This window comes from Juglans regia, chromosome 14, assembly GCF_001411555.2.
Source record: "Juglans regia cultivar Chandler chromosome 14, Walnut 2.0, whole genome shotgun sequence".
Taxonomy (NCBI): Eukaryota; Viridiplantae; Streptophyta; class Magnoliopsida; order Fagales; family Juglandaceae; genus Juglans; species Juglans regia.
In genome coordinates, this window is record NC_049914.1 from 2,189,255 (window position 1) to 2,207,455 (window position 18,201).

The following is an 18,201-nucleotide window of genomic DNA, read 5'->3' on the forward strand; positions in this document are numbered from 1 at the left end:
ATAATAAATAATAATATCATATTATTGTATGATGGAATAAAATGTCTAATAATTAATTATTAAATTTTTATTAAAAAAAATTATTTTCATCAACTATTATTTATCGCCCCACACCCACACTTCATACTCTGTGAAAAACACTCGCACACTCTATGAAAAACATATTCACACCTTATGAAAAAATTATAAGTGTGAAATATTAGAATGAATAATGACTGATATATAATATTATTCTTTTTATAAACATTTTAAAATTATAAATATCATTTTTCATAATAAAAATGATGAAATGAACAACCGACTAGGCTAAAGACACCCTTTGTGAAAGGAAAGAAAGTGTCACATGGGATGTTGCCAAGACATGGACCATACCATGATGGGAAGAGTTCATTTACGCGATATACCCTACAATAACATCATTTTGTAGTTTGCTTCTTTATTTATTTTTATTTATTTTTTTATTATTAGGATCAATGCCTCCAAATTAGAGTCATGGTCCACACGCATGGGTGATGGGTCTTTGACTCTTTAACAAAGGTAGGGGCTGAATCTATATCATAAAAGCACTCCAACTTTAATAGATGCCTTGCTTTTCCACATGCATGTTTTATATACAAATATTTTAGATCATTCCAACAATATGGGATTAAGGTAATAATGAGACACACCAAACTCATATGTATATAGATTTGGAAATTTATTGATCATATCGTGTTTTTTATTTTGTTTATACTTCTTTATTGAGTAGTGTTATTTGAAAGTCTTTACATCACATATAATTCTTATAACAATACTTTATTTGTAATATTCAGATTTTAAAATGTATTTTTTAAATTAAATTATGCTACGTAGATGATATTTCAAATATAATTACTATTTTTTCTCTCGTGGTTGTTTTTTTATTATATGTTGTTGAGAAAATATACATTAATTATATTAAAGGATATAAACTCTTGTGTTGTTTCATGACATATCTTCCACCAATTTAAACAACACTATTTATTTGGTTTTTGCTCCTAATTTACATCGTATTGATATTGGGTTTTACATTTCCCAGAGTCTAGTTGGACAGGCATGCATGTGAGTTTTGTCCCCTCCCGATGCTAGCTTGAATAATTTATAATAATATCGATCGTTGCTTATGATCCAAGTACGTACTCTTTGGCAAAATGCATGCATGCTTACTATAAATGGAAGGTTCGTCCGTTATTAATGAATCATACCAATCTCAAAAAATATTGCTAGACATTGGTGAAGATTTCAATGCAACGGAGAGTCCAAGTTTATGCATGCATGGGATAAGTTCAATGTTCTTAATTAATTATCTAGATCCTCTTATGCATCTTATAATAGGCCCATCAAGTATTTATATATATATATATATAATGCATTTTGTCATTGAGAATTCAGAGCAACTACAACAAATGAGACAAGGCAGGAAGATTGAAATTCCTTAGATTCCTGCATACATAATATGCATGCAGGCTGGTTTTAACAGATCAGATGAAAATAAAATCATGTACGTAGATTCAACAATATCTGATGAAAATAGTATTATATATGATGATGATCACTTCTTTAATATCGTGTTAATTTTGTTGTTGTTAATAACCGATTATGAGTCACTAATATATAATTTTATAAATGCTTTATCTATAAATAAATCTTATAAAAAAAAATTTATAAATTAATATAATTTTATGGGACATATTATATTATAATTTTTTATTATAAAATAAATATGATATATTATATTAAATTATATTAATTTATAAATTTATTTTTATATAGAAATGGCTTCTCATGCAATTTAAGAATAATTATTTTATTTAAAAAAATGGTGGTGGCCGGATAAGGTTGACGATCGAGGGTGATGGATATATATGGTGGGTGGGCAAAAAAAGGCATGGATATGTTGAGTGATGGTGATATTGGAAGAGGGCAAAGACTTGAAGACTAGAGAGGACGTCTAGGTAGACATGAATGATAGAGACAGTGGAGCAACAACAGCACTACGCAATATATAATTGCAACAATATAATTACTAAATTTCAGAGCCCCTTTCCTTTAATTCCCTCTGACCTACTTGTTTGTAATAATAATACCCATTATTGTTTGTTAAAGAACAACATTCGTACTTATTGTTTCTGTCAAAATCTTTCCATATTTTTTTTTAAAAAAAATATCTCTTTAATTGCTAACCATAATTAGAAAAATAAAGTTTTTAAGTCAAGCCAAATTCAACCGATGATGTATCTCTTTGACCATTGTATCCGGGTTCTCTATGCTCACCACCAAATCATTCTAACTAAAATATTTTTTTGTGAAATTATTTTTATAAAATCACTTTATAATTATAATACTTAAAAATAAAATAAAATAAAATAAAATGACAATGATCGAGAGCATACATGCATTAGATTAGGATTTAATTTAAATAATCCCGGATGGCACGGAAGTTTCATCTCTCCTTGGAACTTGGGCATTAGAGCTCGTTTGTTTTAATAGACGAGATGAGAAGAGTTGAGATTAAAATTAAAAAATTGAATAAAAAATTATTATAATATATTTTTAATACTAATTTTATTTTAAAATTTAAAAAATTTAAATTGTTTATTTTTTTTTGTAGAAATTTGATAAAATTGTAATTATGAGATGATATAAGATGATAATTTCTGAAAAAAAAATGAGGTCTAAATATTTTTCAATAATTGTCTAACACAAGATACTAGTCTTCGATTTACAACTACCAAACAGAAAGGATACGCAAGCAAGCTCGTGATTTAGTTTGGATTTGGTGACATTCAGCACCAAATACAATACAATAATATTTATATTCCTTGACGCCAAAGTTTGAGGTGGAACCTCTAATATTCCATCAAGACCCTTGTCGGACCATATTCAATGTGTTCCATTTGATCGATGCACCCAACCTAGCAATTTCGGATTATGTTTGGGTAATGAGATATTTATTAAATATTATGTGAATAGTAATAAAAAAAATAATGATAGAATATTAAATAATAATAAAAAATATATAAAAAATAAAAAATAATAGTGAAATATTCTAAGTACTACCCAAAAATTAAAAATCTAATCATCTAAATTCATAGCTCTATAGTAATAATTTAAGAAGGAATCTTATTGATTTCCCAGGTAAACCAAGTTATATTATCTTATTAATTTTCCTGACATTTTGGAAACCATTTCTAATAAAATTTTATAAGAATATTAAAGAAAATTTGACTTTCCCTACTGTTGGTGTCAACTTTTTGTTATTTTTTTTAAGGAGGACATCAAATAATCCAATCCAATATCTATAAAATAATATAACACGAAACTAAATAATTCATATATATATTTTTTTGGAAGAAGAAATGCAGTGTGGTGGCTTAGATCATCATATATGGTAGAAGGGGTAGAGATAGTATTAGAACCACATAAAATGGGGTCATGATGCTGGTTGGAAATCAACTTCTTCTTGTTTTTTTTTTCACACAAAGGAGAGGAGCAAAGTTCCTTTTAGCAATGGAGTCTGCCACAAGAAACAGGTGTGCTTCTTTTCTATTATCACCCATATTCAATTCAATTGGACAGGATGGATACCTGTACCAAATAAATCATTTATAGAGTTCGTGCAGACTACCAAACATCAGTCATCAAGAGGAAAAAAGGACCAGTAACATCACAGTGTCCCATCCCTTTCTTAGTGGCCATGAACTTTTTGAGCTGTCGAGTTTGTGTAACTCTGGGCTTATTGATCCAACCCCCACTCTCCCCCTTTTTTTAGTTCTTTTGGAAAGGTTAATCCGATACTATACTTGAGTATGCACTGCACATTCCCCAAGTCAATGAAATTATCAAAACACTAGTACCTCTTCATTAACTAAAAGAATACGAGAAATAAACCCATCTTCTATATATATATATATATTTTCCCATTATCAATCTCGTATACCCCAAAAAAGATCCTCATAGGAAAAAAAAAAACTTAAATATTAAAAAAATTATATTTATAATTTTTTACATCATACACTAATATAAAATTTATTATTTTTGTTTTTCTATTTAAATACATGTATATTGATGTATAAATATATATATATTTAAATAAAAATAATAAATGTGAAAATAATAAGTATCACTTCTCTAAAATTTATCATCCACCGACCTAACTTGAAAGCTAAAGTTTGTGCTTTCTCTTTCACATTTCACCTTTATTTTAGGGTCCTAGCATAGTGGTATGGTTACGAGATAAGCATCCTTCTCCTCGATAGAAGAGCTAACTGTTCTTAAAGAGCAAACACCTTTTTCGTGTCATGATAGCTATATTGCCTTGCGAGTGTTTCCAACGTTAGTGACCAAGAGGCAATTTTGCTTTTGTAGGTCGCAGAGTAGGAGTGCCAAGTCCATTATAAAAAGAAAAAATCTACTCAACTATCACACACATCCACGTGGATTCGCGAATCCGGTCTATAATCCCATTCCCACGTCACGGTGCTTCCCTCTCACCTATCACTCTCCCAAGCTTTCCTTACATCACTCTCGTTGAATTAGTTAAAGTTAAAATATATTTTTAATGAATATAAGATAAATTTAATATTTAACTATTACATTCATATAAATTTTTATATTAGAATAGTTATTTTTTTATTATATGACAATAAAATAATATAAAATAAATTTAACTTTAACTATTCACATCAAATATCCACATTGAATTATCTATTTATTCATTATATAGTAATGAATAATTAAAAATTTTAAAATTTTTTTAATTTTTTTAATTATGAATTTATTTTATTTTATCATATTTTACTATTCATAATATTATATATTAATTAGTAATTATATTCTAATTATATTTTTTCAATTGTCATTTAAAATGGAGAGATAAATAATTAATATTAAAATGAGAGAGAAAGAAATAATATAAAAGTGATTTGATGAATGAATAGTGTGTTTCAAATTTAAAAATTAGTTTAGACTTTACTGTAGCTATATTTCAAATATTTAGAATATAATTAATTCAATGTGAACAATTTTATGACCTAATAGTTAAATTCTCATTGAATTTAACTTTTAGCTAATCCAATGAGAATGCTCGTAGCCATCCTCTTCTCTCTCAAACTCGAGCCTCCTTTGTTTCTCACTCCAGTACCCATCTCTTCTCCCTGGCAGATACTCATCTCTTCTCCCTTAACCCAATCTTATTCTTCTCTCACCCATCACCCTGACGCCCCTCACTCTTAAAACTTCAGAAATGCTATTTTTTATCCTCAATAAAGATCCCATCTCCCTAACCCACTTAAGTCCTGATCTCTCTCTCACCGAATCCTCTTTGTAAGGATCTCGTGCTAACCCAACCATATCTCTCGCTCTCAATTTCCGAATGATGGGTATCGACAGAAAGAACAAACACCCCAGGGGGGTTGATTTCGAAATGGATCCTGTGCTAATGAAATGAAACGCATGATTTGTTTTAAAAAAATAAAAATAAAAAAAAGTCAGGCAGGTGTGTGAAGGTTTGAGAAAATAGTATGAAGCTGTATTGAGCATTTTCATTGGTTTGAATAAATGTATCTTTAAAATTTAGTTAATATCACATTTTTTTACATTTATCTATTTCATTTAAATTCAATCTTCACATTGGATTAACCATTCACATTCTATATAATACTAAAATATTATTATTTTAATAATTAATTAATTAAATTTATTTTTATCACATTTTATAGTTCTACTAATTAAATGTTAATAGTAATTATATTCTAGTTAAATTAATATTAAAAAATTATTATTAAATGTTAATAATAATTATATTCTAGTTAAATTAATATTAAAAAAATATTATTAAATGTTAATAATAATTATATTCTAGTTAAATTATTAACAAAATTTTTTTATTAAATGTTAATAATAATTATATTCTAATTAAATTAATATTAAAAAAGTATTATTAAATGTTAATAATAATTATATTCTAAATGTTAAATGTTAATTATATTCTAATTAATTTAATTTGTTTGCTTGGAGTGAGAAATTAATATTTTAATGTTTGGTGAATCAATTTTGATTCTTCATATTTGGCCAATCACTATAGCAGAAATCCAAATTATTTTGAAGATGCCCAATCCAATGTGGAGTCTTTTTTACACAAGTTATTTAAATTTTAGACATTCTTTAATTTGGCTAAGCCAATGAGAATGCTCTTACAAAAAAGACATCATCTCTATAAACTTCACATCTCACTTTTTTATTTTATTTTTCTTACTAAATATGTGATATATGAATGATGAGTTGAAAAATTAAATAAGTTTAATAAGAATAATAAAAAATAAATGTAACGTGTGGTGTATGATAAATAAAATTTTTCTTCTAGCTGTCTAGCAGACCGATTGTACTGCATGAGTTTCAAGATGTTGCTCTATTAACCAAAAATAAAATAAAATAAAATAAAATAAAATAAAAGGTTACAGTTCCCCTCCCACATACTAACATTAATGACCAAAATTAGACGACTGTGACATTTGACAATCAAACATTGTGACATTTGACAATCAAACATTGTTAGAGAGGATGCAATATATTAGATTTAAATGGTCATGTAAACTTTGAATTTTTTACATTTGAAGTAAAAGTTCATAAATTTTTATTACATTATGTAATGTGGGAAAATAATTATGTAATTTCTATTGTTAAAACTTGGATATCTAGACTTAAATAATCATATGCAGGCCAGGCTGAGAGTCAATAATTAATCTTGAACAAAGGAGCTATGCATTTCCTAAACATTAGGGGGTAGGTGCAGCCACTATCCTTCCCACACCCACACACAACTTAAAAAAGTGCAATAACATGGGAAGTAATCATATACTACAAAAGCCAGAGGCTTAGGTAACATATTGTAAAATTCCACTCTGTGCGCACACATTCCCAAATCTAACTATCCCCATACGCATGCCTAATAAGAATAAAAGTAATCATGTCAAATGGCCTGAGACTGCACCCAAAATAAATGGAACTGTAACAATGGCAAAAACTAATTTGAATACACATCACAGAAGGGAAAACAGAAGAAGTAAGAACTCGTTATCCATCCTATATTGGCTTAATCTTGAAATGGAGTGCAATTAGAGAGAACACAAAGCACTTCAGATCCTGCAACCACAAAATAAGAACCAAGCTAAGGGGCACAAATGTGGATAAACAGCAACAACAAAAATATGTAAACTCATAAGAAAACAGCAAATCCAGAGAGACCTATAGAACAAAGGAAGACAGGATCTCAACTAACAGCAGAAAGAAGAGAGTAGTAGAACAACTCCCAATTAAAAAAAGGAAATCCAAAAGGTGGATGGCTGCTATAATTCTCCATGGTAGTTAGGACACATTGACTTGGAACCAAACCTCCACATGAAAACATTCATAACAAGGGCCACCAAGCTGCCTTTCTACCCAATATAACATACTGGTTAAATGCCCTTCGACTAGACTATGAGCTTGTAAAGCTCAATATTTTAATAATCTCCTCAAGCCCTGTAATGGCATAGATTATACTCTCTTGCTAATACAAATTATGAAAAAGGTACACCATAAAACATCAAACGAAAGTGCATGTAATGCCAGCAATTAACATAGCTATAAGTGGTAAAGTAAAGGTTTTGATTTATGGAACGTGCCCAATTAGAAAACTCTCTCACTTGGGAAAGTTATATGTTATATATGAAAAATGAGGTTATTAAGCCTAAAAATGCCTAGAACGATGATAGATATGGAAAATTAAGGGAAAATAGAGGATAAGTTCAAGCATTCAAAAAATTATGGTTAGATTCCAGTATTTGGGCTCATGTGATCAACTAAGGAAATTATGGTTATAACCCTAATTTTTTAAGTCCCTGTATCTATTTTCTATTTTGCAGTACTTTTCAGTGTTCTTCCTATAGAGCATATAACTTTCCAAACGAGAAAGTTTCCTAATCGACCACTTTCCAAAATGGCAACCATATGAAAAGTCGGGACGTTACAGTGCATAGAAGCAGACCTGAATGAGGTAATAGAATATGCAAAGTCCTTCAGGGTCATTACTGCTCTGGACATCATCGAGGGAACCAATCTTCTAAGTAGTAAAAGAAATATGCTCATTCCCCATCACAATCTCAAGCTCTTGAATTCCGATTCGGTCTGGTTCTGGCCATTGGTTATCATCTTCCTTCAGTATCTAAACAAAAACACCCACATACCAGCTTATAAGACCCCCATGATAAAGCATTAGTGAAAACCTAACTGGAAAAAAAATTACAGATTAACTCACTAACCCCTCAACCAATCAGATTGGTGAAGAAAACAAGATACAAGTACAACTAAGTATCGCACATCGAGAACATACAGAACAAAATGTTAACAGTAGTAATATGCTCATACCATATTAATAGCTTTGCCTAAAAGCTTTAACTCAATCAGATTTCAAAAAAACAACGTAGAGGTTAAAATCCTCATATATCATATGCTAGCAGTTGTAAAGCTCAACAATAGTTTCTTGCCTCTTGAACCTGGTTGTAAATTCGACAAGTGTAAACAAGTAAATCTTTATCAAGTCCCTTGCCCCCCCCTTCTCCCCCCCCCCCCCCCCCCCCCCCCCCCCCTTTGATTTATTAAAACTTAACACCATGACCCATCAGAAAACCCCGAAATCATACATAAACTGGCAAAAGGCCATAAAACCTTAAGTTTAATCGCATTCACCAAACATGTGACAAATCATAAAAGGAAAAAAAAAACTCAGCAAACAGATTGCACTTTCATTTAGGGGTGGAGAACCACATTGAATATCCTTACAGATCTAAGCATTTTGTCCCATTATTTGACACGGGTGTCTGCAACTGACACACATGGAAGAGTAATGAATAGAAAATGAGTAACCGTGTAACTGTTTCTCAGGAATCAAAGAGAAAAAAAATACGAAAATAATCAAAATAAATAGACAACAGAAACCCTAAACCCCACTAAAGCTATAAAAAGTTCTACAAACAAACATAAGCCGCTAGAAAGAGTAAGTATAAAAGAGATCCTCTAGAACCGGAATGAAAAAAAACCTGACGACAGAACATAAAAAAATCATTTCGTCTCACTTCTGCTAAAAGAGTTCCTCCGTTTTTTCAGCAACTAAACAGGAAATCCAGGAGCAGAAACTAACAAAAATTAAACCAGAGAGCCCCATAAAATCACAAATAAAAGATCCAACAATGAAACCTAAAGCGAAACATCTGATCAAATCACCTCCGTCCATAAGACATTAAAACCCCATAATTGACAAAAAAATGGAAAACGGAAGAGAGTTGCAGGAACCTCGCTCTCGAGGATGATGCGGCGGCACTCCTTGAGGGCAGCGGAGGTGACGTAGACCTGCTTGCGGATCATGGTGTCGTTCTTGTAGTTGGAGTTGTCGGCGTAGCGGAGCATACCATTGGAGCGGCACTCGAACTCAAGGAACTCGTGTCCGGACTTACCCTTGTACCCCACGTAGTACCTCACGTAGAACTCCTCCATCTCTCCCGCCATTCCCAACTTCTCTCCCTCTCCATCTGCGATGAGAATCCCAATTCCAGTGGGCACTTCTCACAGACCTTCCCAAGTTCCTCGAGCTCTTTCCTTCGTTCTTGTTTGGGCTTCTACGTTATGGGCCCCAATCACGACTCATTCTAATTAGAAGGTGTGAACTTTTTCTGGATTTTGGTTGTCCTGAGCAGTAATACTATTTACAAACTTGGTGCGTAAAGGCCCATTATATTCATATAAAATTCAAAGAACTAATATATATATTATGTAAATTTATGTAGCAAATTTTTATATTAATGATATGTTTGATGTGGGACTGTTAAATAAATAAATTTATTTATTATATATTATGATATATTATTAAAATTATTAATTTGTAATAAATGGTATTAAAAAATTACCGTGTTCATGTTCTGAATATACCTAATAATTATTCTTGATTTTGTACTAATTAAATTAAATTATGTGCCGATGACCTTTGGCTCAATGACATCAATCATCCATCTCAAATCCTCCTCTTACCTCACTCAGTTTCCTTTGTCTAAATGCTACTCGATAATTAGTGAATTTCAAGTGAGATAACATATTAGAAAAGTACATGAAATTATTCACTCATAACATTATATCGACAGCAATTCAACAAACCAACAGGAACACTAAAGAAATAAAATAGCACTGCCTCTCGCCTAGCTAGCTAGCTAGCCCATGAATGCAAACATGGTTGCTGACACGAGCAAAGACACAAACATCACATTGTTCATGGTATAAGAAATAATTGTGGCTCCACTAGGAGGAGGAGGAGGAGGAGGCGAAACGGTGGTGGAGGGTGGAGTGCTGTCTGAGGGAGTAGTTGAGCCGGAGGGAGGTGATGGGGTGGTGCTAGTTGCCACCACATTGACTGCTAGCTTCATGCCCGTAGAGCAGTGACCGCTTGAGGGGCATATGAAGTACTTTGAGCCTGTCGAGGATAGGTTGATTGTTGTGCTTCCGCCTTGGTGGGATGCAATGGCATTGCCAGAGTTGCAGCTGGTGTAGTCACTTTGACTTACTTCATCCACTTTGTGGGTGCTGTCGTAGTTGAACACTGTTTTGAAGAGTAACAACTTCGATGAATTATATATATATGTGCCAAAGAAAATTTTATTCAAACTTTGAAACATTACACCAAGTTGAGCCAGAAAAAGGAACTACAACTTTATATCAGAAGTCATGATATGTCTAACTGGAATATAGTAAATATTGTACGGTCCTGTCCAAACAAAACTTGGATTAGTTCTGTGTCAAGCCTTGCCTAGATCTAAAGGTTATAGGGTCTAAAAAGGTTTAAATCCGGTTGTAAGTTCTGTAGCGGTTTGTTTTTGTTGGGTTCTGTGGGCTTGAATCGTGAGATGTAAATTTTATGTTTTGTCAGAAAGTTTAAAATATTATATTTTAATATTATTATTATTTTAAAATTTGAAAACTTTGAATTAAAATTTGAAAAAAATTGAATTGTTTATTATATTTTATATAGAGATTTAAAAAAAATATAATGATAAGATAAGACGAGATGAGAATTTTATGTTTCATTCCAATCCTCCAAACCTGCCAGAAGTTTTATATCTTCTGACTGTCCTGCTGTTTGGTAAAAGATGAGTCGCGCGCCAATTTGATTTGGAATCAACAGAAAATGATGGTGAACTGGTCTGCATAAACTAGGAAATCAAAACCTTCCGAGAATTTGGAAACAAGAATTTAGATATTTTTTGTTGTTCTATTTTATCTCGACTAATATAAACATATACATAGAGATAAAAGTTATTTCTGTATATATGTAATTTAAATTTGGTCAAAGAAAGCCAACAAGAGCAGGAACACCAGAAGAATTCAAATAATTCAATAGTAATACAAATTTTCTGAATCTCAGCCGAGGATGAGCTAGGAAATAACATACCAAGAGTGTCACCAACTGTAAATGTTTCACTGGCAGCCCAGGTGCTGTAATCAGCTGTCTGACTCCAACCGGCGCTGCCACCAACAACGTGCTGTGCTCCATAGACCACCGCCGGTGCGGCCAGCACGAGACTGAGGAGAGTAATAATTGGCATGGCCATGTCTCGAAACTCTTAATTTTATCTGTGCCTAAAAGTACTTAAGGGGTGGCAAGAGTGTCAGAGGGCTTTATAGCAGATCATATGTTATATAGACACTTAAACGAATACACACTTATGTTACAATGTTATTACAAATACAAAGGAATTGAAAAGTCGCCGCCAAACACCCGTATTAGTTGTGTTACTAACTCATCTTGTCTGGAACTAGAACCATGCATGATTATAATGGAGTTGGTATTTGGTTTAGTTTAGGTGGTTCTCTTTCCCTGTCTACCTAATGCATTCAGACTTTTGTCCCCCTCTCTCTCTCTCTGTCTCTCTCTCTAGTAGCTCGCTAAAAGCTTATGGGAGTAGGACAAATTTAATAAAAAAAAAGGAGTTTCTACCTTAAAATATAACTAAGCTAGCCATGTCAACACAATCAAGCAAGCTCATTGAGTTGAAGGGAATATAAGTAGAAACTGATGGTGCCGTGGCAGAGCTGCTTACTAGCTACTCAGATAGCTTTCAATACAATACATCATGGCTTTCAGCGCACCTTTATTTTCTGATATTCTTTTATGATGATTTCCACCTAATCTTTATATAGATCAGCAGCATCTTGATAGAAAGATTAGTTAGCAGAATCTCACCCATCCTTATCCTCACATATTGAAAATCGTATTAGTTAGGACAAAGAAAACGATGAGGACTAAGGAGTACTATCTGATCTACCGGGACTTCTCTTCTGGAATCATTTGGTTTCATGGATTTTAATTTTCACAAGCAAAATTTGGTGAAAAATATCAGTTTTTGTGTCAAGATTCAATGCTTCCGGGACAAACAAAAGCTAACAATCAATGTTTTAAATTGGGAAATTTTCCATTACATGCAAATATTAGTTTAGCCTCAGGTTATTTCCAAATCTATTTTGAGCTTTTCCCTTGATCGGATTATATTCAAATCCATTTCGATTGAATAAATCTATTTGCAAGCTTATTTGTAATCCTTCTTCTGCTTCATCTTTTCCTCGATAAATCACATTTATGTACAAGTTTTATAATATGAATGCATCTTCTCCTCTGACCAATACATTTTCCAATATGTCTGTTTTGGAGAGATATCTTTTGTTGAGGAATAATCTCACATTGCTTGTGGACAAGATCTTGGGCATATTTATAAAGAATGAGCAATCATCTCTTGTAGAACCGGTTTTATGAGATGAGTTAGGCTTATGAATTTCTTCATCTTTTGAGGGGCATGTTAATTACCCAATATTCAAACTAAAAACTAAGTTAAAAAAGACTTGAGCAACGTCCACAAATGATTTTATATAGCCAGCTCATTTGTTTATACATATTACTATCACCTACTACTAGAAGCAAAGATTATATGTATTGGCCATATATTGTCACGGGGGTTGGTTGGGATGTCAAAGTAGTTGAGCACCAGCCAAGAAGAGTTGATCTCTGTATGCATGCATATGGGTTCTTAAACAAAAATAAGGTCAATGCATACCAACCCTTGCGGCATCTCACTTAATCACTAACTAATATAAAACCAAAAGCAGTTTCTCAGATTTGTGCTTTCCATTTTATACCAATATTTGAACAAATATCAGCCGGATGAGCCCTAACTCATATCACTATGTGATGATGATCTACATGTATAATCCTGAAGAGTGACCGGGGACAAGAGTTTCAGGAAAAGTATAAACAGTTTGCATGGCTCTTTTATCTTGAAATGTCTGCTTAAAGCTAGCATTCAATCATCTGGACAGGCTAAGATGATGAACGACGTCCTTTAATCATTTAGCAGGTTTCTTCCAGCATCGTGCACATGCAGAAGGTATATTATCTCTTTGTAAGTATATATATATAGCCATGCCATGAAATCTCTACCTGTTCCTAACTGCTAATTAGTATTTACAGGAAAGTTTGTCGGATCAACCACTACAATCTTACCATTTCCTGTGATTAAATACCACAGTTAATAGCTAGCTAGTGTGCAGCGTATAGATCAACTTGTCTCGCTAAGTTGGCCCAAATCTGGCCCCGCATGCAGAAACTTCAGTCCTAAACCTTTGCCTTGAACCGAAAGCTTAGCCTAATTAGGATTTTGCAGATTGAGAGGTAATTGGGCAGAAAGAGTTCACATTAAGAGGCAACATACACATTGTCTTGAGTTTCTGCTCGTTTCTCAAGAATCAAAAGCTTTAACTTTGTCTTTCCTCCATTGTCCATTCCAAGATACATTTTTGGATTTACAAATTACTATGATCATTTAACGCCTTCACATGTAAATCAATGTTTGGATTCGCATACAATTTACTAATTTTTTCAAATTTTAAAATAAAAATAATATTATAATAATATTTTATTCAAATTTTAACTTCTATCTCATCTCATCTCATCTCAACTAATTTGTATAACCAAACAGGGCTTAAATCAGAATCTGATCCTTCATTTTGGTCGACTCATTATCCTAATTCCCCTCGAGATAACGTAACCACTCAACTAATACCCCACACCCTCAACATATATACCATACCTGATGCTTGCCTTCCTCTTGATTTGATTCAGTGGAAATAATGAAAATCAATACGATAATGATCAACGTGCATGATCGGAACGTCCTCTCAATTTTGTGAGCAATAATTTTGATTGTATATCATCACTGCAAATCATCATAAAAATCTTCTCTTCATTCATGACTACAAAAGCTGTCTTCAGATCAGAGCTAGGATGTCATAATCTCATCTCAGGAGCCATCCTTCCACCGTCTATGCCCATGCCTCCACTGTTGAGTATTTGGAGTCTGGTTCACGCCGCTTCAGCAGAGCATCTAGCCGCTCGAGCGAATACAAGTCAGAGAGCTTCGCTCGAAGAGAGCTCGACAGACCGCTCGAGCAAAAGTAAGTCAGAGAGCTTCGCTCGATAACCGCTCGACACTCAGCTCGAGCGGAGGGAAGTCAGAGAGCTTCGCTCGAAGAGAGCTCGACACATGGCTCGAGCGATTGCGGGAAACAGGTTCGCTCGATGCGGGCTCGACACGCCGCTCAAGCGAACATCACTAATTCTGCTGAGTTTAGGGTTTCCGCCGCATAACATATAAATTGTTTATGATTTTGACTTGTACTGTATCAGAGTGAACAGTAGCCGTCCTACACTATTGTATTGTGATTCCTCAAGAAATAAAAATCCTCTGCAGCTCTTATGGACGTAGGCAATTTGCTGAACCACGTATATTGTGTGTCGTGTTCTTGATTGTGTTGCTTTTACTTTATTTGCCATCGTTGGTATGTGTGCTTTGCATAGTATTTCACAATAACTGGTATCAGAGCGCCAATGTTGGATCTGAAAGAGAATGATGGCTGGAGATAAAGTGAACGCACCTGGGATCGAGAACTTTGACGGCACTGATTTTGGGTACTGGAAGATGCAGATTGAGGATTCTCTCTATGGGAAGAGGCTCCACCTTCCATTGTTGGGAAAGAAGCCAGAGAGCATGGATGATGCTGAGTGGACCCTGTTAGATCGACAGGTTCCAGGTCTTGTTCGGTTGACCTTGTCCAGAACAGTGGCACACAATGTCAATAAGGAGAGAACCACGGTGGATCTCATGGCGACTTTGTCAGGTATGTATAAAAAGCCGTCTACGAATAATAAGGTGCACTTGATGAATAAATTGTTCAATCTGAAGATGTCTGAAGGTATGTCTGTAGCCCAACACTTGAATGAATTCAATACGATCACAAATCAACTGTCTTCTGTAGAGATTGAGTTTGGTGATGAGATCAGAGCATTGATTCTGTTGGCATCGTTGCCAAATAGTTGGGAGTCTATGAGGATGGCTGTGAGTAGTTCTGCTGGTAAGGCAAAACTGAACTAAGATGATATACGTGACATGGTGCTTGCTGAAGAGGTACGTAGGAGAGACTTAGGTGAGTCCTCAGGTTCAGGATCTGCCCTAATTGTTGACAATAGGGGCAGAGGACATGACAGGTCAAGCTCCAAGAGCAGGGGAAATAGCAAGATGAGATCTGGGCAGCAGATCACGTGCTGGAGTTGTGGCAAGCCGGGCCACATCAAGAAAAACTGCAGTAATCAAGAAAGTTCTGATGATGATGCTGTGAATGTAGTGGCAGAAGAAATTCATGATGCCTTACTTCTTGCAGTGCACAGTCCGATTGATAATTGGGTGTTGGATTCAGGGTCTTTGTTCAATAGCACTTCACATCGAGAAATCATACAGAATTATGTTTCTGGTGATTTTGAGAAGATGTATATTGCTGATGGAGATACATTGGATGTAATGGGAGTGGGTGATGTGCATATCACACTTCCAAACAAGAGCGTATAGACTTTACAGCAAGTCAAACATGTTCCAAATCTGAAGAAAAACCTGATCTCTATAGGACAACTTGATGACTGCAATTTTGTAGTAGCATTCTCTGGATGAGCTTGGAAGATTACTAAAGGTGCGTTGGTCCTAGCGCATGGTAAAAGATCTAATTCTTTGTATTTGACATCAGGATCCAGTGATGTGCAGGGAAATACAAGAGTGCAAAAAGACAGATTTGATCGCGCAAAACATGTGAGGAAGCCAAAGGGAGTTAGTTTTGTCGTTTCTCATGAAAGTCTGGGAAAGTTGGCTAAGGTTGTCAAGATCGGTTCGAAACCGGATACTCCTAGTGCAGTGGGAGTTGTGAGTCGCTCTAAGGGCGATGTATGTGGAAGACTGAAGTCGGGCTTGACTTCAGTTGGTCTTCTAGCATGAAGACATGAGCTGTGAGTTGCAGAGGTGGAGGATATCATGTTTGAGGCAGAGGGCGACAATGTGGGTGTACCAGTCTCCAAGTGGGAGAATTGTTGAGTATTTGGAGTCTGGTTCACGCTGCTCGAGCGGAGCGTCTAGCCGCTCGAGTGAATACAAGTCAGAGAGCTTCGCTCGAAGAGAGCTCGACAGATCGCTCGAGCAAAAGCAAGTCAGAGAGCTTCGCTCGATAACCGCTCGACACTCAGCTCGAGCGGAGGGAAGTCAAAGAGCTTCGCTTGAGGAGTCGCTTGACACATGGCTTGAGCGATTGCGGGAAACAGGTTCGCTCAATGCGGGCTCGACACGCCGCTCGGGCGAACATCACTAATTCTGCTGAGTTTAGGATTTCCGCCGCATAACATATAAATTGTTTATGATTTTGACTTGTACTGTATCAGAGTGAACAGTAGCCGTCCTACACTATTGTACTGTGATTCTTCAAGAAATAAAAATCATATGCAGCTCACGTGGACGTAGGTAATTTGTCGAACCACGTATATTGTGTGTCGTGTTCTTGATTGTGTTGCTTTTACTTTATTTGCCATCGTTAATGTGTGTGCTTTGTATAGTATTTCACAACATCAACCTGGTATAATTTATAATTAATGTAGATCGCATGGCCATCGATCTCCATTCCAAGTATTTCATAATGGCAGTAAAGTTTGAAAGAAACCGATTAGCTAGAGTATCGAGAATTCTAGTTAATGTGCAGAAAATCAGTATAAAGCTGGTTTCACATAACAGTCCAAAGGACTTGGGTGGTTGGTTTCCTTCCGGAATGGCTGGCCTCATTATTTCTTGCCATGGGGACATGAATCTATGTTTGGAACACACCCGGGATTGGGATTGTTAATGGACTTGGACCAATAACCGGAATGCGACATAGACAACCTTTTCAATGGTCGCAATGTGGCGGCCTAGTCGCCTTTTATGCAGATGTAATTCATGGATATCGATGTTTTCATAACGAGAAAACCACTGGCTCAGTTTGGGTGGTTCCTGACCTTTTCAAAACTCTCACACTTTGCCCATACTCTCTCAATCAAGATTCAATACATTGAATTAAAATTCAAAACTTTAAAAATTTTGAAAACCTTTCATCTCATTATTATAATTTTTTTAAATTTTCACATAAAATAAAATAAACAATTCAACTAATTTTTCAAATCTTAAAATAAAAATAATATTAAAAAATATATTCTAACAATATTTTATTCAACTTTTTAACTTTAATCTCAATTCATTTCATCTCATCTCTAAAAATAAACGAAACATAAATTCCCCATCCGTAACATCCTCGAATCGGTGGGAAAAAAAAAATGATAAAGAAGACAAATATTTCCTCCAAATTAGACTAGAGTAACTTTCTCCAACGTAATTTATTGAATTTTCATGTGTCTTGAAAATCTAAAAAATCTATGTTCTTTAAAGATGATTAGGAGTGATTTGAATTTAAAAATGAGTTAAGATGGATTGAGATGATTTGCGAATAGTAGAATAAAAATTGAATTATTTATTATATTTTATCTGAAAATTTGATAAAATTATTTTGAAATTTAAAAAAATTGAATTGTTTATTATATTTTATGTGAAAATTTGATAAAGTTGTAATGATGAGATAAGATGAGTTGAGATGAATTTTGAATGCAAACGAAATTTAGAGCCATGCTTTAGCCACAAAGATGTCACAAAAGTAAATTCACAAACTATCATGCATGATTTGATGTGGTATGTTAAATTGTAAAGATATTTA

At 34.1% G+C, this 18,201-nt stretch overlaps 1 protein-coding gene and 1 pseudogene across 1 annotated transcript; both read right to left on the reverse strand.

Annotated features, from left to right (window-relative positions):
- Positions 1-6,846: 6,846 nt before the first annotated feature.
- Positions 6,847-9,653, reverse strand: LOC109016821 (annotated as a pseudogene).
- A 500-nt stretch (positions 9,654-10,153) lies between these two features.
- LOC109016809 (stellacyanin-like) lies at positions 10,154-11,929 on the reverse strand. The gene is made up of 2 exons (XM_018999181.2): positions 11,492-11,929; positions 10,154-10,642 (listed from the first exon to the last, which is right to left on the reverse strand). The coding sequence occupies exons 1-2, from the start codon at positions 11,649-11,651 to the stop codon at positions 10,257-10,259; spliced, it is 546 nt and encodes a 181-aa protein (XP_018854726.1). The 5' UTR covers positions 11,652-11,929; the 3' UTR covers positions 10,154-10,256.
- Positions 11,930-18,201: the final 6,272 nt, after the last annotated feature.

Coding starts and splice junctions, on each gene's coding strand:
- LOC109016809 (XM_018999181.2), bottom strand. CDS start 11,651: ATGGCCATGCCAATTATTACTCTCCTCAGTCTCGTGCTGGCCGCACCG. Junction 10,643..11,491: donor TACAGTTGGTGACACTCTTG/GTATGTTATTTC, acceptor TCTTCAAAACAG/TGTTCAACTACGACAGCACC.